Source organism: Hippocampus zosterae, chromosome 15, assembly GCF_025434085.1.
Source record: "Hippocampus zosterae strain Florida chromosome 15, ASM2543408v3, whole genome shotgun sequence".
In the NCBI taxonomy this organism is placed as follows: Eukaryota; Metazoa; Chordata; class Actinopteri; order Syngnathiformes; family Syngnathidae; genus Hippocampus; species Hippocampus zosterae.
In genome coordinates, this window is record NC_067465.1 from 3976687 (window position 1) to 4000328 (window position 23642).

General features: G+C 44.3%; 1 protein-coding gene across 3 annotated transcripts; it reads right to left on the reverse strand.

The window, feature by feature from the left end:
* Positions 1-1021: 1021 nt before the first annotated feature.
* On the reverse strand, positions 1022-20768 carry pkn2a (protein kinase N2a). 3 transcript variants are annotated; one of them, XM_052088153.1, is made up of 23 exons: positions 20391-20768; positions 14135-14299; positions 13748-13883; positions 10008-10162; positions 7589-7718; positions 7348-7493; positions 6952-7165; positions 5842-6027; positions 5429-5538; positions 5201-5344; positions 5019-5094; positions 4732-4888; positions 4507-4636; positions 4253-4410; positions 3751-3826; positions 3519-3610; positions 3249-3425; positions 3024-3086; positions 2833-2909; positions 2434-2576; positions 2241-2348; positions 1816-1896; positions 1022-1612 (listed from the first exon to the last, which is right to left on the reverse strand). In XM_052088153.1, the coding sequence occupies exons 1-23, from the start codon at positions 20409-20411 to the stop codon at positions 1409-1411; spliced, it is 2949 nt and encodes a 982-aa protein (XP_051944113.1). In that variant the 5' UTR covers positions 20412-20768; the 3' UTR covers positions 1022-1408. The 3 variants fall into 3 exon arrangements, with proteins under 3 accessions (XP_051944113.1, XP_051944112.1, XP_051944114.1); XM_052088152.1 differs by lacking the exon at positions 20391-20768 and adding an exon at positions 16278-16443; XM_052088154.1 differs by lacking the exons at positions 13748-13883; positions 14135-14299; positions 20391-20768 and adding an exon at positions 12033-12200.
* Positions 20769-23642: the final 2874 nt, after the last annotated feature.

Sequence of the window (23642 nt, forward strand, 5' to 3'; positions counted from 1 at the left end):
TTTTGGGCCAGGGAGAATTGTGTGCCCCCCCCCCCCCGACCCCGCTCATATTGCTGACACCAATTAAATCCCAAACTACCACACCCCTGAAAACCATAGGGAGTTGCCCGTTTGTGAGGACAAAAAAAGCCATGGAGTATTTGTTCCAATCTTTTTCGAAAGGGGGGTGACATCATGATAATAAAGTAGCATATTTGTGGTGACAAAAGTCGCAATCTTTACAATAAGACAATGTTGGCCTAATAGCAAAATCAACTAAGTCATTTTAAATGTACCATCACAATCCAAATAAATCATCAATGGACTTGCGAAATACAATTTTCTTTGTGTCAATCTACAAAAGGTTGAACCATAGCAATGGGACTTTTTTCTCCCATCAGAATTTTCCCAAAACATTCATAAATGACTGTCAGGAATGCTATTAGGCTAACAACATTTTGTGGGGATTAAAAATTGTGATCTTGTGAGAATACTACCGGTATATAGCCATATTTTCCTGATATAAAATTGTAACGTGCTATTAAACAAACGTTTAACAAGAATGGCATATTTAAGCATTTTAATTTAAAAAGCATTCATATTACATCAGGGTTTTTTTATTCCCGAAGACATCTTTATTCTGTCAAATATAGGACTATATTCTCTAAAAATAGGCCTTTTTTTCTTTAAAAAATTGACTATTCCTAGAATCATGTTATGTCAGATTTCTGTGAAAATACAGCAATTACATCAGAGCTTTTAACTGGTCCAAAGCTTAAGGTAGGGAGGAGTAATTTGTTCATTAGTTTGTATGTACTTTTTTTGATGCAACAATTTATTGCAATTTATTTTGCAGACCCACAGTGTGAGAACCACCGGCCCATAGGCTTCTAATGCTTTCATTTCAAATATTTTAATTCCAAAACTGTTTTTTTATAGTATGTGTCATAACACTGGATGGACAGGTGCTGAATTCAGATGTGAGTCTGTATGAAAATGACAAAAAAAAGTTCAACTGGACAAAAAAATAGTAGTCAAGATGTGTTGATCGGCTTCAGTGATATTTTTAGCATTTTTTAAAAAATGACTGAATGCCAGTTTCAAGAGAGATCATAATTCTTGAGCATGAAAACGAGGCAATAAAATATTTGACTGAAGAAACTGTACATATTCAAAACAAAAAAACACGAATGAGTGTCAGTGAATGATCGGGACTGCCGTCTCGTCTCGGAGTTCGTATGAAAAACATTCTCAGTGGTCAGACAGCATGCTCCATCCTCCTTTAGTTTCTCAAAGTTTTTTTCTCGCTTAAAAAAAAAATTCTTCATGATTTTTTTTTTTTCAAAGTGGGATTCCTCAGGGAAGCGTCTTGGATCCCTCAAACCTTTTTTGTAGAGAAAAGTTATGAGCGGCGTTGTCACTTGTGGCGCTAACACCAGTCGGCGATGTAATCAAAGTCGGAGAACATGTTCTGCTCGTCCGAGTTGAGCACCCGCGGCTCCCTGGGTGGGGTCAGGATGGGCGCCTCTGAGGTGAATTCATCGTCAAAGTTGCTGACGTCGTTTGCGCCCTGGATGGTCGGCACAAATGGGGGCTTCACTTTCTTGGACAGGAGGCCGTTCCAGTCCATGTTCTGTACGCACACATGGAGAACGAGACAGGGCAGTCAGATTTGTATATCTTGGTCCAAGATCATTCCACAAAGTCCATAACAGATCCCTAAAGAGCGATTAGGGAGCAACGTGTGATTGATTCCAGACAGACAGAGTTTTCGTGGACTTTTTGAGGGCACTTAATTCAAAGGAGACATTGGTGTATTTTAATTGAGCTCCTCACCCTGAAGAATAAGTGTTTCTTGACTTCCTCAGCGTCCCTTTCTCCTGCTCCAAGACGACGCTCGGGGCTTCTTCTTAAAAGCTGAACACACACGTCAATAGATAATAGGAAATATGAAGAAAAATGTCCAAAAAGGTATCGCATATTAGGGCTCTACGAGCAATTGCGTTCGCAACATGACAAAACATGATTTGAGTTGCAAAAGCTGCAATTTGAGCAGAGGCAGAGTTGTCAACGCTGTAATTTATGTTGTTAGTTTTCAGTCTCACGAAGCAAATAACTCCTTTTTTGTCTCATGAGATAATAATTAAAAAAAAAAAACTTGGGTCCACTACTTGAGGCAGTGACCAATGAAAACAAATCCATGCGGACACTCCGATTTTGTCTACTGGAGGTGCTGTCCACCAATTGGTTGACCAACGTACCCTCCTCATGATGGAGATGGCTTCCGTGGAAAGGAATCTTGGGTAGCGGACTTCGTCGTTGACGATGCTGTCAAATACCTCCTCCTCGTCATCGCCGGGGAACGGCGACTGAAGGAGAGAACATCGAGATGCCTTGAGGAGGGCGCCGAGATCAAGTGAAGCATGGTGGGGGACCAAACGGACACACACTCACCTCCCCCACCAGCATCTCAAAAATGAGCACTCCCAGCCCCCACCAGTCCACGGCACGGGTGTACGACGTTTCAGTCAAGACCTCGGGGGCCAAAAACTCGGGTGTTCCGCAGAAAGTGCTGGTTCTGTCCCTGAAGCCCATTCCTGATGAAAACGAGTACCGTTGTAACATAGTATAGAAACAAATGGACTTTTGACACCAATTACTCCTTTCCTATTTAGCCGTGGCTTTGGTGCCATCCTGTGGCATGTTAGAGCATTACAGAAAGAACAGCTTTTTTGAAAATACATTTTTTTGTCATTGTTGCAGCTCGTGTATTGTATTCTAGTTGAATTGAATCGCATCCCAAACTTCAAACTTCGGCCCCTTAGCACACGCTTCCATTTCGGTTCCTTTCACCTTCTTTGCAAAGGCCAAAATCGGCAATCTTCACATAACCTTCAGTGTCCAGGAGCAGGTTGTCCAGCTTTAGGTCTCTGCCAAACAACAAACAAGTATTCATGGTCATCTTTTTAACAAAACACCCAGTGCAGGACAACTACATTTAGGAAATAAGTCACCCCCCCCACCTCCACCCCCAAAGGGCTCACCTGTACACAATTTTGTGGTCATGTAAATACTGTAATCCCAACACGACACAGGCCGCATAAAATCTGGAAAAAACACAAAGTCTCCTTCAGTTAAATTCACTACGTTGGCGACAAAAGGTACCATAAAATGTACTTTTAATAGCTTGTGTACACATGGGTGTGTCTACGACCGAGCACCATTCATTCATTCATTGACAGTTTGACAACGATTTCACGTCAGCTTACATGGCCCGCGGTTCGGAGAAGACGTCGGCGTGGATGTGCATCATCAAATCGCCTCCCGCCGCGTACTCCATGACAAAGCACACATGCTCCTGCGTCTGGAAGCACGCAAACAAGTTGACCAGGAACGGGTGGCGCACGCTGTTGACCGTCTCAAAGATCCGCTTCTCGCACATCAGACTGGAAGAGGAAGACGACGACGACAAGGTTAGCGATGTGCGTGATGCGCTAACTTTTAGCGTGGCGTGGCTTTTGTCGTTTGTCGGCCGTTACCTGTCGACTTCGTCGCGTGCCACAATGTCGCCTTTCTTCAGAGCTTTGATGGCGAACATTTCACCTGTACTTTTATACTCGGCTAACAATACCTGCAAAATACAGGGAGGCTTCAGACAAGCTGTCGAAGATGCCGTTAAACTACATCACACATTCAGTAGGGACAGGCACAAAACTCTGTACCACCATATTATCGTTTACAGTTCTTTAATGGATATGACATGAAACTCACTTTTCCAAAGTGGCCGCGTCCAAGGACTGCAACACATTTGAAGTCTTTGAGACTGAAGTGAAACTGCTCCTCTTCCCTGTAAAACACATGTGAGCCAGCGTTACGACAGCGGTGACCGCCAGGGGGTGCTGTTTATACACTAGTGTGAAATATGAGTCGCGCGGATGATAAAAATCGAGAGAATTTCAATCCATCCATTCTTTTGGAGCTTTTCCCAGCTGACTTCGGGGTGTGAGGCGGGGTACGTGCTGGACGGGTTGCCAGCCAATCAAACGGCACATGCAGACAACCATTCACATTGACAACTATTGATGTCAGAATTGAGATTTTTCAATTGAACTTCGAGACAGACACGGTTAAACCGTCCCCAGCTGTTACATTCAACAGAATAGTTTTATTCACACATCCTTTGAAATTCAAACTCCATCAGGAGTCATATGTTGGTAGCCATCTTGAATTAAACCCCGGATTATTTTCCCCCGGATAGAAACTCCAGGTCTACCTTATTTCTGCATCTTTTGGGTAGGCCGTGAGCTCCAGGTCCGGATGCTGAAGCTCCGTCTCCGCCACCAGGTCCAGATCAGGCTTCACCGTCACGCTGTTCCTCTTGTTCAGGAAGTCGAATGAGGCGAGCGCGTCTTGGAGGGACGAACCGAAAGGCTGAACGTGAAGTGAAATTAAGTCAGTGATTCTAACAGCTTCAAGTCTAAAATGTAAATCATTCACCGCCGCGCAAGAAAACTCCTGATTCAATACCTGCACTTCCTCCTTGTCAGGCAGCATGTCGTGGGGCTCCGGTGGTTGTCGTATGCTGTCGGGCGCGGGGTAGAACTTGGGTCCCGGGGTCGGCTCCCTGTCAAAGTCCAGCTTGGTCACTAGTGGATCGCTGCAGAAAGAATCCAGGTCAGAAGTGTTCAGAGTCAAGCCCGAAGAAGCAGGTCATGTCTCGTTCACGTGGCAGGAAACGGTGCTTTCACTTGCCTGCTGGGTGTGGGTGAACCCGGGATGCTGCTGGACCCGGTCTCAGCCGCCTGCGGACTGAAGGAGTTGGTGCTCACAGTCGGAATGGCTCTTCTCACCAGCCGGCCCCACGTAGCGATGTTGATGTTCATTTGGGGGGCTCGCAGAAAAGTCTTACCTGAATACATGGGGGGGAATTCATCGTTTGATCAGCAAAATGGGGGGGGGGGGGGGGGGGGCAATGCTAGGGGAAAGAAATGAGCCATCAAATCCTTTCCAAAAAGCAAAGTGAAACTTGGCCCGCTCACCTTGCTGCTTCGAGAAAATCTTCTTTTGTCTTTGCAACTTTGGTCGTCGCTCGATGACGGGATTAAAAAATGTTACCTAAGTAAAGACACATGCTCATGAAGAGCAGTCATGGTTGAGCAAGCATACCAATGTACATTTTTTTTTTAGATTTGAAAGTGAATTGGAGCACGCGTGCACAAACCTCAGCAAAGAGCATGCCCTGCGGCTCCAGGTACAAACACATGCCGTGCCGCTGGTTGTCCAGGAAGTCCTCAAGACGCAGGAACTTGACTGCGCAAAGTGAGCGCCAGTCCCGCCAGTATACCGAGATCTCCAGCTCGCGGGACTACAAAGGCACGGCAATTGGTCAGCAAAACGTTTGGACCACGTATGCCCACATAATCATCCAAAAGCAGTGATGAAATGTTACCCGGTCCAGCTCCAATGTAAACTTGTGGTCCCAGGCCTGGTTGCTGACCGGCCTCCAGCTGGTTTGACCGACAACCGTGTTGTCCAACTTCAAAACTGCACTAATCTCATCTGAGGAAACACACCCGCTACTTAACAAGCGCTGGCCTTGCTTGACGTCATCAATTACAGTGGTATCTTGACTTATGAGTTGACTTTATCCGTTGCACAGTAGTGTTTAAAAAAAAATACAACTTCCTCACAAGAGAGTCCGTGTGACTTTGAGTGTCCACAGATTTAAAAGGTGCGGTGAGTGATGTGGGTGTCAACGAGACTGCTTGCTGTCAACTGGCTATCCCATGAAAAGTCATACGTTGTGGCACTCATAAGTCAAAATATCACTGTGTAATTGTCTACCCGATTGAACGGACTTACTCGAGAGCTCCTCGCTTTTCGTCATGTTCCGCGAACTGAGGCTGCGGTTTCGGTTGGCTCTGCTTATGAAGGACGAACGCGTTTCACTCGGGCTCCAGCCAGGCAGCGGGACAGATGCGGCTTTGGAGCGGCCGGGAACGTTTTCCAGCAGGTCTTGACAGCCCATGAGCCTGACATCTAAGGTGCCTGGTAGTGCGGGGCGACGACAACAACACACAATCTCTGTCATAAGGTGTTGCGCAATCCAGTTACAAGTGGGTTTAGATTTAGACTATTGCTGAAAGCACACAGGAATTTATTTTTTTCGCTCAAACGTTAATTAAGTGCGTTTTATGTGCTACGACGCGGCATGTACGGTACTCACAAAAAGGTTTTGGTCTTGGGGCTTTCATGTGAAATTTGAGGATGGCCCGAAAATGTGCTAATTTGACCATAGCCATCTGTTTTAGCACAAGTATCAGTTGTATTTAACTTTGAAGCACAAATATTATACATATATATATATTATATATAAATAAATATTATATATAATATTAAATATAGGGCGGCCCGGTAGTCCAGTGGTTAGCACGTCGGCTTCACAGTGCAGAGGTACCGGGTTCGATTCCAGCTCCGGCCTCCCTGTGTGGAGTTTGCATGTTCTCCCCGGGCCTGCGTGGGTTTTCTCCGGGTGCTCCGGTTTCCTCCCACATTCCAAAAACATGCGTGGCAGGCTGATTGGACGCTCTAAATTGTCCCTAGGTGTGAGTGTGAGTGTGAGTGCGAATGGTTGTTTCTGTGTGCCCTGCGATTGGCTGGCAACCGATTCAGGGTGTCCCCCGCCTACTGCCCGAAGACAGCTGGGATAGGCTCCAGCACCCCCCGCGACCCTAGTGAGGATCAAGCGGCTCGGAAGATGAATGAATGAATATTAAATATATATAATATTTGCATCTCATGTGCTACTATTTTTTGGAGGCGATTTCTTTTTTAGAACGACTTGTAATAGATGATATTTGGCATCAGTTTCGGCAGAGGTCTGAGTTTCCATCAGCATGTATTGTATTGTATTGTATTGTATTGTATTGTAACCCAAAAGACATTTGAATTTAAATCATGTCCCGGCGGTACCTGTGAGCGCGGCGGGCTTGGTCACCGTGCTGTACTGGTTCTGCGTGGAGATGATGCTGGATCGCGGGCTGAGGACCGGCGTGGATAGGAGCGACAGCTCTTCCACGATGCTGATGTTGCGCGGATGGTTCTTCGGCAGCTCGCTGAGGCGCTGCTCTAAGGAGTAGCGGAGGAGGTCGAGCTTCTGGCTGGATTCGTTAAAGCGAGCCTGGGCCTTAAATTGGGGGAGAAAAGGACACCATCTGGAGATTCATCAGATAAGACGGAAATATCCCATGAACAGCAGGGGTTTTCGGGTACCGTTTTGAAACCACGAGGAACGAAAAGCAGATTGTTTATCTTTGCCATCCATAATGTACTTTGAATGATTGACGATCTGGAAATATAGTGTTGTACCTCTAAATGTGCTCTCTTTTCTGTGACTTTTCCTGTGCCAAGAAGTTTCATAACGTTCTTGGCTCCCTCCGCCACGGCAGACTCTATCCTGGCATGGTGACACAACTCCTCCACCCGAAGGTCCAAAGGGCTGATGATGGCCTTGTCTTGTGGACAATGAAGAACTTGGCTCTCTTACAAAGTTTTTTTTTTTTATTTTATTGTTATGACTAAGATCATTTCGCACAAAGTACATCTTTACCAATCACGTCGTTGTTCTCAAAGCTCAACTCGTTGGCCTGGCTTGCCTTGAGGATCTGCATTCTGATGAACTCGATCTTCATCTTGCTGTCCTGAAGCAACTGCTGCGCCGTTGCCAGCAGCTTGCGATCCTAAGAGCAAAAACAGACCGTTCATGTCCGTTAGGAAGGACCTGCTCACGACAACGGCAAAACGCCACTCAAATATTGCGAGCCTAATTGATCAGACTATGCTAGGGGGGGAGGAAAAAAAAGGAATCTGTTTGACTGTCATGCGTGCGGAACAAATTATTACGAATCTGTGATCGCAGGTAAATGTCGATTTGCCAAAACAACAGGGGTGTCACTGTGTGCGTAATCGCTGGCCTTTCTTAAAAACACACAGACACACTTGAGAATTCCTCAGAACTCCAGGTCACTGATGGCGGCGCCCGGAGGAAAAGGACTCTCTCCAACAGGAATTTCCTCTCTGACATCATGACAGGACTATTTCCAAGTGGGAAGCCGGATCTGTGCTTCTGTCTGTCTGTCAGTCTGATGACAAAACTGTGTGACCTTGCAAAGTCGCAGACGGCAGAGTAGCGGTGGGTAAAAATAACCATTTATCAATGATTTGGAATACTTCACCAATTCAGCAACTTCCCCCAACCCAACAATGTCGATTCAGAAAAAAATCACGGAATCGATTGACCTCCTGGCCAGTGAGGGGCGCTTTGACTGTGTTTCACGTTGTGTAGAGAGAAACAATGTTCAACCTCAACAACAACAAGCTGCGGCTGAAGCAAGTAGCAGTAGCGTGAAGCTTCTATTAATTCTGACACATGCGGCCATTTTTAATTTCTCTAAAAATCCGGAACACAGCAAATCAAGAGCAATGAGGTCTCTTGGCAGGCAGAATTTTTTAAAAAATTCAATCACACAACAAACTAGTGCAACCACAAAGTAGATGCAACTCAAAAAAAAAAAAAAAAAAAAGATTGGCCGGCATACTGTCGCCAAGCTCGGACACATTACGCAAAACCGACATGAAAACAAGTCCAAAGTTGCCATCCCAAAGCTGTTCGTATATATGAAGACAGCAATTGTGGAGTCATTGATGTCAGCAAAGAAATTGTTTTTTACATTTGATGCTTGGACTTCCAGAGCCCGTGGTGGAAAAAAAAAACTCCCTTTAAAATTCAAGATTTGTTTCCAAGGTGATCATCCTTCCATAAATTCTCCACATACTCAACTAACTCGAACCACTGACTCTTCATTCACACAAATTTACACAAAAAAAATTGCTTTCTCTACTTCACAATCCATATCAAGAGCAACGAGGCCTTGGCTTTGTAACGAGCGGGTGGCTTGACGCGCCTCTGGTGAATCAAATCCACACCAGCTAATTTATAGCTTCTTGTGTCGCTTTGAGCATGACGACAGAAGCAACAATGCCCGTCAAGGCTTCGTGAACAACAGCTGTGAACATGACACACCATGTTTGTCAGTCCGTTTCCTCCTGCCGCAGGGAAACACTCAAAGCAAAACCACTGTCATTCCGCCATCTGCAAAGTGCAAGTCTGTGTGTTGTTTGAAACAATCAGCTTTCACGGCACTCGGCGTGTTTCGTGATTGACGAGTCCATGCTGATTACGTGGTGACATTAACGTAGAGCTTGCTGCCATGAAACTGAAATAAATTCACTTACGATACCAAGCTTTCATTCATTCACTCTGAGACTGACCCTTGTTTTTGTACATTCATTTTTGAAAATCAATCATTCAATTAGGTTCAGTAAAAATGGGGATTTTATTGAATAAAACCATTATATTATTTTGTTTTTTTTATTTCTATAACTTTTAACATCTTTTTATTTGCCCTCTTTAGTCCACGTTCTCTCTCAGTAGTGTTTTTTGCCTGGCGTTCTGTAAAGAACCGATCCGAGGACGTTTGCTTTTGTCCGCTTTTAACAATCCTTCGAAAATGTCTGAGGCAAACATCAGCATAGTGGGCCATTGCCCGACTGGCGAACACTTTTTCTGGATGATTCTCATTTATCGGAACTCCTCATGGCCCGAGGGGCAAATGAAGAGGCCCGCTGCATAGACACATAAGCATCGATCTATGATGATGATGATGGCAGAGCAGTTATAAGTTGCGTTCAGGAAACTCGGAGCTGCGAGTAGCAGGCCTTTCGTATCTTGAAATGTCTTTCATAACAAGAGGCAATATTTTCCTGTTGAGACGTTTCGTAACTTTCAAAGTCGAGGTGCCGCCGTATTTGAAATTTACAGATCTAAAAATAAGCAAACGTTGTTAACCAACAATATGAGGTGTTAACAATGTGGTTTGAGTCCGAGAGGGAGCGGTTCTCATATTTTCTGTGAGGCGGCTACAACTCTTGTACAGTTTTATGTAGCTTTAGGTATCGACGAAGCCTACCTTCGATGGCCCATTGGAGTACATCTGAATCATGTTCTCCGCGCCCTGTTTGACCTTGAGCTCGATGTCGTTTTGTCTTTTCAAGGCGGCCAGGCGGCTGCTGCTCGCGCACATTCGGCTCTCGCTGTTTGGGGTATCTGGGGTCAGGGGGCATTCTGAGGGGAAAGAGACAAAAGCAAGAGTCAGGGCATTTGGCGGACAAGCACTGCTACAGGATACGATTGCTGCTGGAGTTTGTTACAAATAGACTTGAAACTGAACTCTGTCTGTATCTTCTATTTTTGGAACGCAGCCATGTTGAGGTTAGCTAAACAATCCTGCAGCCCGGCACAATTACTTATAAGGTTGCTTACAGAAAACCTGTCAGGTAGCAGCTTCAGGAAGGTCAACGGAGTATAATTAGTTATGACAGGACTTCATTTGTTCAAGGAACAAAGACAACACTGCTGCAATAACATTGGGATTTATACCAGAAGGAAGGCAAATTTCAAATTTCAAAATGTGCCAAAAACAATAACGTCAGAGGGTGAAATGTTTGTTTGAATCACGACCGGAACTTTGAACAGACCAATTCCTAAGTGCAATGATACATCGGGTGCAAACGTTTCTCGAAATCTGGGAACAATAGAAAAATATGTTTTCAGTGGTGCATTCGAAAAAGGCATGAACCCCCCCCCCACACACACACACACTTATAGACAAACCAACCTGACTTCTCCAGACATGAATTGCAAGTTCAGGTTCTGTGTCCATTGCATCATAGTACAATTCCTCCATAAAAGGACCCCCCCTCCCCCTTCTTCAAAACTGCTATTTAGCTGGTTTTCTCTGTAAAAAACACCAAGTCATAATACTGGACATGTTTTTAACAGAAATGATCGTTAAGTGGTTTGAGTACCTCAAAGGAACCCATTTGGTCCTTAAAACTGAAGATCCAAACCGATTAACAGATGACCCTGAATAAACAAAGAGTCCTTAACGTTACTCGGGGAAAACTTTGCCTTGAGTTCAGAAAATTTCAAGTGTACGCTCTGTTTTTGTCAGTGACTTCACCTTCGTATCACACAGGGCCTTTTGATGTATTACCTCCCTCATTCCGTTTGATTTCCTGGCATCCGGTAAAGTCAGCCAACACTAAATCGGTGTGATGTGAACCTTGAAGACAAATGCCAAAAACCTGACAAGCACGTGCAGAAGTGATGGCCGAGCCGTGTTGCCTAAGCTTGGGTGTTTCTCTCTCTCTCTCTCTCGCTCTTTCTGGGAGTGGAGGTGGGGTGGATTTGGTCAAGGCTAAATCAAGTTGAGAATATCCTCCCCCTGGTTCAGCCCCCGCTGGTCGGGAGGACAACACACTGAGCTCCTGAATAGCTGCGGGGATGATCTCACCGCTGGAAAGCTGACAAGGGCAACCCTCCCCTCACTTTCCGATGGGAATGCAAAGAGAAAGTGGGAAGGAATGATACCTCAACAATGACATCACAGCAAGAACTCCTCCGCGAATGATGGCAGCTACGTTAACATATGAAATCATAGCGCCCTCCGTAATAATTCGCACACCTGGTTGAGATGTGTCAAAAGCCTTCAAATAAATGCAGAAGCATGCGATCATCCTGGAAATTGTAGAAATGGCTGACAAGACACAGAATCAAGCTCCTGCCGTGGCCATCTCTGGTCCCAGACCTAAACGGCGTTGAAGAGTGAGATAAAGAGCAGGCAGGTAAAGGAGCCAGCTCATTGGATGATTTACACAGATTGATGAATGCTGGGAGATTAGTCTTTTCTGTCTTGTCCCATCTTCCGAAACATTACAGGAGAAGATTAGGCGCCGTTTCGGTTAGCAAAATTCATCGTTTTGATTTACAAGTTATGAATTCGACTCCCGACTCAAGGCTCAAGTGTCGTGGAAAAAGGTCTGATGTGTGCCGTGAATGACGGTGACCCGGTTTGTGACCTAAACCCAGCAGGGAAGATAAGCGTACGTACGCCCCTCCCCACTCGCAAGCCTTGCCAGGCAACAAAACGCACCCGTTTCTGCATTCTTGTAGAGTCACAGGCACCGTTTCTGATTCATTTGGGAAACAAGCGTTGACCGCATATCATCCCATGACTGCGGAGTCGAGACGCATTCAATTCCCAGCTCTCCCATCATTGCGCCGCGGTCAGCGACATTCCGGGTGGTGACGTGTCGCACCGAAAGAAAGAAAGACCTTGTTCATCAGACACAGGTTCACAGAGTCGTGTTCCCACTCAAGACAACGCTGCTTCCCTCCCCCAAAACACCCAGCCCCCCTTCATTTACTTCCTAACGTCAACTCAACCGGGGGAGATTGTCAACATCATCGAGCAGACAAACAGCATTCCTTCACTTCCTTTCAAGCGATCACTCGCCTCCGGTCTATAGTCTCACGGGTCTGCCGGCGTAAAGCGGTGGCGCTGAACGAATGCCGCTTGCCGTCCGCGGTGGGCTCGTTGGGAGTTTCGCCGTTGTTGACAAGAGGCACGGGAGGCAGCTTTCGACAGCTTTGGAGGTGAACAAATCGTCATCTCATTGTGACTGTCGGTGGAATGTGGAATGCAACAATGTCAAGTCTCTCGAGAGTGAGTCACCTCCGAAGGCTGACTGGGGCTGTGCGTGCATGTGTATGTGCTGAGGTGGACGCCGCCGTGCTCTGACACAACGCTGCCAGAATGACTTATTATGTGATACTTGGCGTCCAAGTACCCAGTAATAAGGGACACTCTGTTGCGAATGAAATAACAGACTAGCTACACTCTTAAGCAACAAGATAAGTCGAAGCACAACATTGTGTAAACGACAAAAACCAACGAGAGCGGTGCCTGGAGATATAAGCTTCATTCGTTATGCAACCATGTTCGTATCTCAAAACATCTTTACTATTGAAATGAATGGAAACGCCATTGATCCGTTCCAGCCCACCCCCATGTGTTTTTTTTAATAAGGAAAATCACACTCTGTAATATTTATGAAAATATGTTTTCATGTATAAAGAAATAAGTAATAAAAGAATTCAACTGTGCATCATGATTAATTCATTCATTCATTCATTCATCTTCCGAGCCGCTTGATCCTCACTAGGGTCGCGGGGGGTGCTGGAGCCTATCCCAGCTGTCTTCGGGCAGTAGGCGGGGGACAACCTGAATTGGTTGCCAGCCAATCGCAGGGCACACAGAGACGAACAACCATCCACGCTCACACTCACACCTAGGGACAATTTAGAGTGTTCAATCAGCCTGCCACGCATGTTTTTGGAATGTGGGAGGAAACCGGAGCACCCGGAGAAAACCCACGCAGGCCCGGGGAGAACATGCAAACTCCACACAGGGAGGCCGGAGCTGGAATCGAACCCGGTACCTCTGCACTGTGAAGCCCACGTTCTAACCACTGGACTACCGGGCCGCCCTTGATTAATTCATTAATTTGTTATTTTACAGACATGCATATAGAATGGCTACGAATACACGTGAGCTATTGGAGAGATATTTGAGCAGGGGTTGCGCGCGTGCGTGCACACACTCACTCACACACACACACATACACACACACTAAAAAAAATCCTCCCCCCAGTTGCTCAGGGGCACCTTGGATGAACTCAAGAAGCTACAATAACAAGGCCAATTTGACGTATTTTGCGCAGGTTTTAAGCTGATCAGCTCCTAAATAGTGATTGTGTAAAAGTCTGGTAATTATTTGCACAGAGAGGGAACACTACTTTGTTTACCTTGCAGTTCTTCAGGGTCTTTCACCACAATGTGGGCGTTGAGCTCCTGCAGCTCCTGGTGAAGCTCCTCGACCTTCTTGTTCGATTTTTTCAGCATATTGTCGACATAAGCAAGGCTCTTCTTGTCTGTTGTGACCTGAGGAGAATTAGCAAGGGTCCAGTCGTGACAAAGTCGACAGGTTATCATTCGCACCACACTTGATATCTACAGTCACAGAAAGTTCCTGATCTTTGAAATTTAAGGATAACCTTTATCTGTGAATTTATTTTGACCCTAAACTCTTCAATCGGCATGCCCACCTGTTGACTCACGTTTTGGGAGTAGTTCATATTTTTAGTTGTGTTATACATCTATGCAGAGCTTGTCGGCAGTGACGGGAAGAGTACCTTGCGCAGGTTCTCTGCCCCTTCTTTGATCTTAAGCTCCTTTCGGATCTCACGCCGAATCTGCTCCTTGATCTCTTCCAGTTTCTGTTGGACCATGGTGTCTGACAGGTCCAGATTGTTGCCAAGGCCCAGCCGCTCTGACACCAGGTGGCCCCTGGCATCCCCCTACAAGAGGAGCGAGGAGAAGAACGTGAGTGGCAATAAATAGATCAATTCATTGGTCTGGGTCCCTAGTTTTGCAATTCAAAATAGTCGCAGAGGAAAGTGAGCAAAACAAGACCACAGCGAGCGCATCAATTGAACTGAGAGATGTTGACACACAAGAATAACAAAGACAAAAACAGCTACGTCTCTTGTATTTACATCTCAGCATGCTGCTATTGGCACCCATATGGTATTGGCTCCACAACAATGTAATGTCTGTCGGCTGAGAAAGTAGTTCAGTGAACCCCCTTTTATCATGGGGGGGGGGGGGGGGGGGGGGGGGGGATACGTTCCATCCAGACCCACCTGTACTAGGTCAACATATGCAAAATAAGGCCAGACCATAGAAAAAAGACATTTCCGAAGGTTTTTTCCCTCTCCCTCATGCTAAAAAATAAGTGGTCAAGTCAAAGCTGAACAAATTGCCATTTATTCAAGCAGGCTTGTTATAGCATTGCCGTGCTAGCCAGCTCACGGGTGTAAATTTAACAATGAGATGCGGGGATTAGCTGAAGTACTCGGCACAGGGCTCTTTGCCAGTCTGTGACGTACAAGCGAAGCACCTTCATGTGGGGGGAGTGCACACCATACGAGTTGCCTTGCCCCCCCCACCCCCTGCGCACTACAACCAGTTCTACCCGCCGCGACGCTAACATACAAGTAGCTTGTTCCAAACACTTGCTGAATACCTTGAGATAAGCCGTTGTGACGAAGGAGAAAGGATTGTGGAAAAGACCGACAAGCATGTATCAGATCAAACTTGAGGGTCACACCCCCATAACTGTCAACATGATGTCAATATTGTGCTGTCAAACAAGCGTTTTCAGTCACTGGTGACTATTCTAGACGCCTCCACATCGGTGAGAGAAGGATTAGGAGGCACTTCCTATCCAGTGTCAGAGGTCATCATGAAAACAGCGGTGACGTGCTACGAGCCGATCCCATTATACCGAGGCTGCAAACAAGGCTTATTTTCACTCATGACTGATTTGAGAATTAGGCCTTTCATAGCTAATCAAAGTAGTGCTTTAAATATTGGAAGACTAAACACAGTTGAACCACAAATACTTTTCCGAAATTTGGCTGCTTACCGGGACCCACATTTCCTTAAATACCGTATGTCATGAAATGCAACCACAAAAACGTGTTATGACCAAATGTAAAAACGACAGTTGATTAATTAACCAGACGGAAAGAAAAGTCTGCAACATTTCCAAGCATAATTTACTCAATTTAAAATGAATACTTCATTTAAAGTGGTGCATTGAGATGCGAGCCTTTGACTTGCAAGCAAAAATTCGAGAGACAAGAGCTGTATGGTGGCAGTGAGCTCAACTCACTTCAAATAGTCAAAAAAGAACAACAAAAAAAGAGTTCTTCATGTTATTTAAAGCCACTTCGAGTTGAGGTTTACTTTCAAAATAAACAAAAATAATAATAATGCCGGTAATAATTAAAATTGTGTGTTTTAAATAACATCATCGCTTTTCCTTATGGTGCAGATAAAACCTTATCTCAAGGCAGCACCGTGTCATTTTATTATTTTGAAAAAGTCACAAAGTTTCAATCGCTCCGACTTCAGATCAAACATTTTTGTTTGGTAACATTACTCGGGGAAGAAAAAAATTAATGCGCACATTTCGTCATCGTTTCATCAGCTGAACCCGAGTTTATACTAAGAAAAAAAAAGCATACAGTCTCACATTGACCGTCACAAAATCTTATAGAGGTGCAGTGAAGAACAAATACAACAAACAAATATATATGAGAAGAATTTGAGGAACACTTTTTTTCTTCATGTATTGCGCAAGAATCGCATCGGGATTCAAAGCACTCAGATTTGGAGTCGGGCGATTAAAAAAAAAAAAAAAAAAAAAGCATGATCGGGGACATCGCTAGCTTGTACAAATGCACATTTGTCAAAATGTTGTACCCTTACCAGAATATCATCAGCTTCAGCCAATTCCATCTCATGATCTGCTGACCAAACCATCCCTTGCAGGTTTGGACAAGTTAACCGGTCGTCAAAAGAGCCCCACTGAAGTTCTGCCATTGCAAAGCGCGAAGAGGAGGTTGGCTAAAAAGCGGAGAACCCCGCAGGCAGAGGCTCCATTCAAAGCCACTCTCATTCATTCACTCCATCAGATTTTCTACTCTCGTCTCATTTTGGCTCTCTCACACGCGCCGGTGACATAAACTGGAGAAGATAAACCGTCTGAGCGGAGACGGCCAAATCCCTATTAGCTTCTCGTTCGGTGAGGTCAGAGCTAGCCCCGGAATGGGACCTAATCTCACTCCGGTGGCTAAAATTAACCCGAGTTAAAAACATAACATTGGCCATCCGCCATGCCCTCCAGCAGAGGAACAAACATTATAAACAACTATTTAAACAACACCCAGATGATAACAATTCACTCTGGTGATAAGAGCGCCCCGTTCAAAGCGCAACACAAATGAAATTGCTTTTTCAAAACAAGTAAGAATGAGCAATGGCTCATTCGCCACATGTTCACATCTTACGTTTCACAAATTCATCCATTGAAAACTTTTCTCGATGAAACTTATCTTCAGCTATTTGCAGACAAACTAACGTAGTCACGTTTATGCTTTGACTGAAACGCTCCAAGTCGACGTACGTGCACTGTGCCTGGATGGCGTTTTGAGGATCCACATGCACTACGTTACATTGTATAACATTTTATTAATCCACAAACAAGATAGTGACAGTCAAAGAAGACGCTGTTGGGTCTGGCGGGCGCATTACGCAGCGGAGGGAAAAGTATAAACCGGGCAGCAGAGCCGAGCTACGACTAAGCTAATGGCTAGCCACTCAAATATATAATAAAATATTGTATTGTATTGTGAATGTAATAGCCGGGATTATATCAGTTGTTTTTGCAGATATAGAATACTGCATATGACTGACTAGTGTGATAGTTTACATGTGTTGCGACACCGCTTGAGTTCAGATATCTGTTGCTTAAAGGGGGAAATTTTGTAGGTTGACTTCCCTTTTAAAATTACCCTAAGTTAATTTATTTCTGAGACTAGATCTGCAATAGGACACCATGTTAATTCTTATTTTTATTTATAATCACGTAATTACGACCATCCTGTCATTGATGTTAGTTTTGTTCATGCATTTATGTACCACAACTGCGCATTGAAATGAACAGCCACGACAACTCGTATATTGGAAAACTCGTAAATCAAGGCACCACACTATTATGTATGACAATGTTGATCAAATATGTATTGGTATGCAGGTATAATATTCCTAAATGTTTGGCAAAAGTGGCAAACCAAACAAATTCAAACATTTCTGGAAATTATTCACATCCAGAGAAATGAAGGTTTTAAAATACCCACATATATATCTTTCATTGTATTTAATGCATGTTTAGGGGTACGATATACACACAGCAAATCACAAAGCGTTACTGTCGGAGTCTATCAGCACACGCACACGGTGAAAACAATACCAGCCACATGCAGTCGCAGCTGTTGAAAATAAACCGCAATAACTGACCCGAGGCAGCCACCAAGGGTAAACCGAACGATTGCGCTCTTACAAAAGGTCAACAACTGTTACATGCACGTGTCCAACTTCGACAGATCTTTTAAAGCACATGAGAGGAGACTGGTAGGCTTAGGGCAATATTAGGTCCGAGACCAAGTTCTTCATAAAATCTGTAAATCTCAACGTCCTACAACAAGCGCTTCATTCAAACAATAGTACAATGGAAAGGTTGAGGCCATTATCCTGCTCCTACTCCCCGCACCTTCCCTTCTGCATGATCCCTATCTGAGTCGCCTTTCAGCCCACGGTCAGCTCTCGTATGTTCACAAAACACAGAGAGATACATATAGCTAGTCACCTATAGGTCATGAACCATATTAATGGTCAGCCATGTGTTAAATTTGGACAAGGGTTTAATATGAAGACAGAGAGCAGGAGCAGCCTTGTCACTTTGATAAATTCAACGGTCCAGTCAAAGAACTTATCTATGTATAACATTGTATCTAGTTTATGAGGTGATCCGAGGATGGGAAACCGCTGTTCGGTGTGATGAAGTGTAATGTAAACTGCAATCAAAAGTATGAACATACGCTTAAATAAAAAGCTCTCTCAGTGTCACAACCGAGCATTATATTTCCTCTTATTTTTGTGCTTAATTAAAAATACGGTGCTTCAAGTGTTCAGATGGAGATGTCACATAACTGCCTTGTGTTACAGGCTACAATAAAGTCAAATGTGTGGTAAGACTGAAAAACATGCAGTTATGTGTTAAAATGACACTCGTGACAAGTCGTTGTTAAATTGGAATGAAACTTGGGCCATGTTCAAGAAACATGTTTTTTTTAAACAAATGATCAAAATCGATATTGTGTATCGTGTAATTGACAGTAAAAAAAAAATTATTGTTGCTTTGTAGAGTCTTTAGTTGTTTACTTTAGCTAAGTAAAGTCTAAACCAGAGGCAGGTTAACACCCAGAATATGTTACAGTCACACTAACCCATCATCACCACCTGTTGGCCCAGTTTCTGCAACAGTAGCCTTAAAGGGGAAGTCCACCCAAACATTTTCCTGACAATAATATGTTTTACAAGCCCCCACTAATCTAAACACTTAATATTATGTTTGTGGAATATGAGTGAAGGAGCAAAAATCCACCCGTCTATGTTTATCTAAGGGGCAGCCATTTTGCCTCTTGCTGCTGACCGAAAATGACATCACAGTTGCTTGGAGCTCAGGTAAACTCCACAAACAGAACATTAATCAGAATATCGCGCTTAGACTCATGGGGCTGCATTGCACATATTATTGTTTAGAAAATTTGGGGGTGCAACTTCCCTTTTGAGTTCTATGAAACAGTCATAGCAACAACCTAGTGGTCTCCGAACACCTTAGGTCAAGTCAATATAGAAGAGTCTCAACGGGCTTTCACGTGCCCATATCTGACAAATATTAACGAGATCCCCTGATTTTATGAACCGCACAAGAAAAAAAATTGCAGCCGGAGTATCCTCAGAATTTGATACATCATCCTTTATTGGTATGCGACAGCTGCAGTTTATTATTCTGGGAAAGTCACCTCGAGAGTGACGTCACTCAAGTGAAACCACATTCAGTCGTGACTCATGGCTTTTTGGTTTACGAAATAATACAATAGAGGGAGGGAATACCTATGAAACACACTGCTACGCGGCGTAAAAGAGGCAACATCGTGCAATTTTCCATGTGCAGTCGGTGTGTTGCTGTCACACCTTGATGATACATGTCCATGTGGCGTGTACGATTGACATTGCAAAGAAAAGACAAGTGCACACGATATTGCCAGCTATATTAAATCTAGAAAACACAGAAAGTAAAACTTGTCTTGAGGTTGGTAAAATCATGTAAGCCAAGGTTTATTCCCCACCGTTGGAGGGGAGTAGTGACCTTTCGACAAGTGACATGTATATGTGTTGTGTACTATTTGGTGGGAAATATAAGACAAGTTCAGGATATTGTCACCAATGTAACCATAGCAAATATAAAGACAGGAAAACACGACTCGGTGTTGGAAATATTCTTATAAGTGAATGATTAACCACACTGGAGGGAACTAATGACTCTCTTGTAAGTGACACGTCCATGTGTTGTGTACAATTTGCGTGGCAAAGACAAGTTGACGATATTGTCAATAATGCTATATATAGCAAATAGGGAAACATTAAGTTTAGCAAGATCCCTGCACGTTGACGTTTAACCACCACTCGAGTGGAAGTAGTTAACCTCGTGGCTATGATCGGAATGTAACGTCACCAGTTAGAAAACGTGGGACATTTGATGGATTAGTAGTAAAGTTTGGATAATTGTTTCCCAGGCCTCAAATCCTAGGATCATTGCCCACCACCAGACAAACATTTGTGGGCGCACCTCACGTTCATACTTCTCGGCTTCGTCGACAAATCCCCAGTGAAGTCAAACTTTGCCCTCCACTTTCTGTCCCAATTCCCGAGTAACTTATTTTCACTTTTTCGTCAACAGTTGTCAACTTTTCCTACCTGCAAGGAGTCGGCGGCCATCTTGCTTGTCGCCTTTGAATCAAATCCTACGGGGAGAGAGGAGGGGAGGTGGAACTCCGAAAACAAGTTTCTTTTTTGGACGTTTCCAGGCACAAACGTCGATTTTCGGTCATCTCGTATAAGATAAACTCCCCATGGTTGTCTTGTTTCGCGCCCGCCCGCGCCGCTGTGCTCGCTACTTGCAAAAAAAATTAAGTGAAGACTAAAGGCTATCCCAGTGTAGTTGGAGAAAGAGGCGGTGGTTAAGGGTGGAAGCGTCCGCCCAGAGAAGCCGAGTCACCGCCAACAAGTACCGACCACCTCCAAACTCATCTCACTCAATCACTCACGTTCCCAAAAAGTAAGAATTATACACAGGAGCCCCCATGCTAATCACGTCCACACATTCGAAACTTAACACGAACATCGGGGACGAGGAGGGCCCTGTTGGACCAACATTTTTTGCTTGAATTTAGTACACAATGCAGTGATTCCCAACCACTGTGCACATGGGTGCAGACATTCAAATTCACTTATCGGATCCAAATATGATCAATTTATTTTCACTGTTGCAATTAGTCTTTCAACTTCCACCAGAACAATTAAATCCATTTATCCACTGCATGGCGTAAACTGCATCAAACGCAGTGTTTCCCAACTTCTCCTGCGCCAAGGAACATACATTAAGAAGTCACGACACAGTACAAAAAAAAAAGTCCCAAACCGTATATGAAGCGATGCCTTGAGATACAAGTTCAACTCGTTCCGCGGCCGCGCTCGAACCACAAAAACCCATGTATCTCAGATCATCTTCGCCCATTGAAATGAATGGAAATTCCATTAATCCATTACCAAAAAAGGTGTTTTTTTTCCTGGGAAAAAAAAAGTTTTTTTCCATATTTTCTCATCCATCAGATTTTTTCTGTAAATATTTCACATTTTCCCCTCTGCTTCTTGGAAAAAGTAAATTGACTGTTCAACGTATTTTGATTTATATAGCGCTTTCACAACAGCGGCAGCTGTAACAAAGCGCTTAACAAAACAGTTAACATAAGTAAAATAATAAACACAACACATAACATAAAACACGGACATATAACATACTGTATCTTTAAGAACATTTTTGACTCGACTTCCCATTGAAACTATTTGCCTTGTTTCAATATTGTTATACTGCCGATAAAAATGTGCCCCCCCCATACCCCCCGCCACCAACAGCTATCTTACTCAGTTTAGTTCCTAGCAATGTTGCCATTCACACTGTTAAATGAATAGATTATTTGTTCGCAACTCATGATTATTCCAAATAGATAACAATGGCGTCGTAAAAAAGACAAACGCAGTGCTGTCTCGTGTAGCAGTGGTGAGTAAATAAGTATAAATTGACTGCATGGTTTGCATATTTCATTATCCCTCCTAGAATTAGTTTGGAACGCTAAAAGAATGGGGGTTCATTGTTCTTTTTCTTTGTTAAATCGATTGGCATTCACTCAACATTTGCTTTATTCGTACTGGAAATCCAAAATTTTTATACCAAGGATATCAGCATTTAAAAAAAAATCAATATTCTTGAATGTACTTCATAAAATATGTAGTTGAAATAATTACCGGTATAATATATCACTTACACTGCACGTCCCTTAGTTTGCAAAAGAATACTTTTTCAACCTTGCCTTGTAAAATATCACACCTGGATTGTGTCCACTTTGTGAGCATGATATTGACGAACGTCTGTTACATCATAACGATGACATGATTCATGGTGCATCCTGTCCGGAGCACCTGTCCCCCCCCCATCAGCCTCTGATGATGGTCACCGTGGATACATGACAACACAGCACACTTGATCATAGGCTTGAATGGATGCACAAGGTAAATACATTTCACCCGACAAGACCCCGCTGTTTTTTTTTCCTTCTAATTTTCATTAAAAGGGCAATGTTCAGTTTATGAGACCACAATGATGTTGTTGTTCGCATCATTACAAAAGAGCTTCCAGTCAGGTCATGTGAGGTCTGTTTCGTAGCGAATTAGAGGAGAGCGCAGTTAGTCTTCTCGTCGAGGTGTGACATGTCACGCAGCAGCCCCAGAGGACACGACTCAAAACTCTTGTTCTTTGGTTTCGTCATAGCAACTCCTTCTGATCCAGCTGGCTTGGCAACTCCAAAGTAAACTCTCTTGTTTGGCGCAACTGTCACACTGCAGACGTCAGCGGGTTCAACAGCATCTGCATTACCGTACAATCCATTCAACTGTTTTTCACCAACGATGAATTTGGGTGTCTGGTATGAGTCCTTATAGCCTTTCATTGCATCTGTGAGCTACTCAGTTGCAGTATGATTTCCTTGTCTTGCTCCTGCAGGGCTGGCTGTGAATGTTTGGTGACGGCCAGAGGGGCTGTGGATGCGCACTGGCAACCATGCTTGCGTCTGTCTGCCTGCTCCTGAACAGATGTGGCTATATCACAGTGTGGGGACGTGCGAGTGTGTGAATAAGGTATCCATTCTGAAGCGCTTCGAGTGTGTCCTGAATAACGCGATATAAATCTGATTTATTATTACGAAGACATTTTTGACTTGACTTCCCCTTTAATGTACATTTATTGATAACATGTCACATGCAGGCGGCCCGGTAGTCCAGTGGTTAGCACGTCGGCTTCACAGTGCAGAGGTACCGGGTTCGATTCCAGCTCCGGCCTCCCTGTGTGGAGTTTGCATGTTCTCCCCGGGTCTGCGTGGGTTTTGTCCGGGTGCTCCAATTTCCTCCCACATTCCAAAAACATGCGTGGCAGGCTGATTGAACACTCTAAATTGTCCCTAGGTGTGAGTGTGAGCGTGAATGGTTGTTCGTCTCTGTGTGCCCTGCGATTGGCTGGCAACCGATTCAGGGTGCCCCCCCGCCTACTGCCCGGAGACGGCTGGGATAGGCTCCAGCACCCCCCGCGACCCTAGTGAGGATCAAGCGGCTCGGAAGATGAATGAATGAATGAATATCACATGCAGTTTAGGAGCAAGCTAGTGTCGAAGGAACAGGATAAGCAATATGCATGTCATTTATGACTAAGATTAAGGTTGTGCGAAACAGTTACGTGAGGGATTTAAGTCTACAAGCAACGAGTGCTATCATGTTCACCACTGCCACTTTGGTCCGTGGATGTTTGCCTCCAATAAAATGGATTATTGCTTGGGATAAGAGTAATATAATGATTGGTTAGTTTCATGGAGCCGGCAGGGAACTGCTGTTGCTCCAGCA

Excerpts from the sequence above, each read along its gene's own strand:
- pkn2a (XM_052088152.1), bottom strand. The coding sequence starts at position 16,391 with ATGGCAGAACTTCAGTGGGGCTCTTTTGACGACCGGTTAACTTGTCCA. Across the intron at positions 7,719-10,007 it reads ACTCCAATGGGCCATCGAAG|GATCGCAAGCTGCTGGCAAC; the intron begins GTAGGCTTCGTC and ends TTTTGCTCTTAG. Across the intron at positions 4,637-4,731 it reads GGTTCACCCACACCCAGCAG|CGATCCACTAGTGACCAAGC; the intron begins GCAAGTGAAAGC and ends TTCTTTCTGCAG.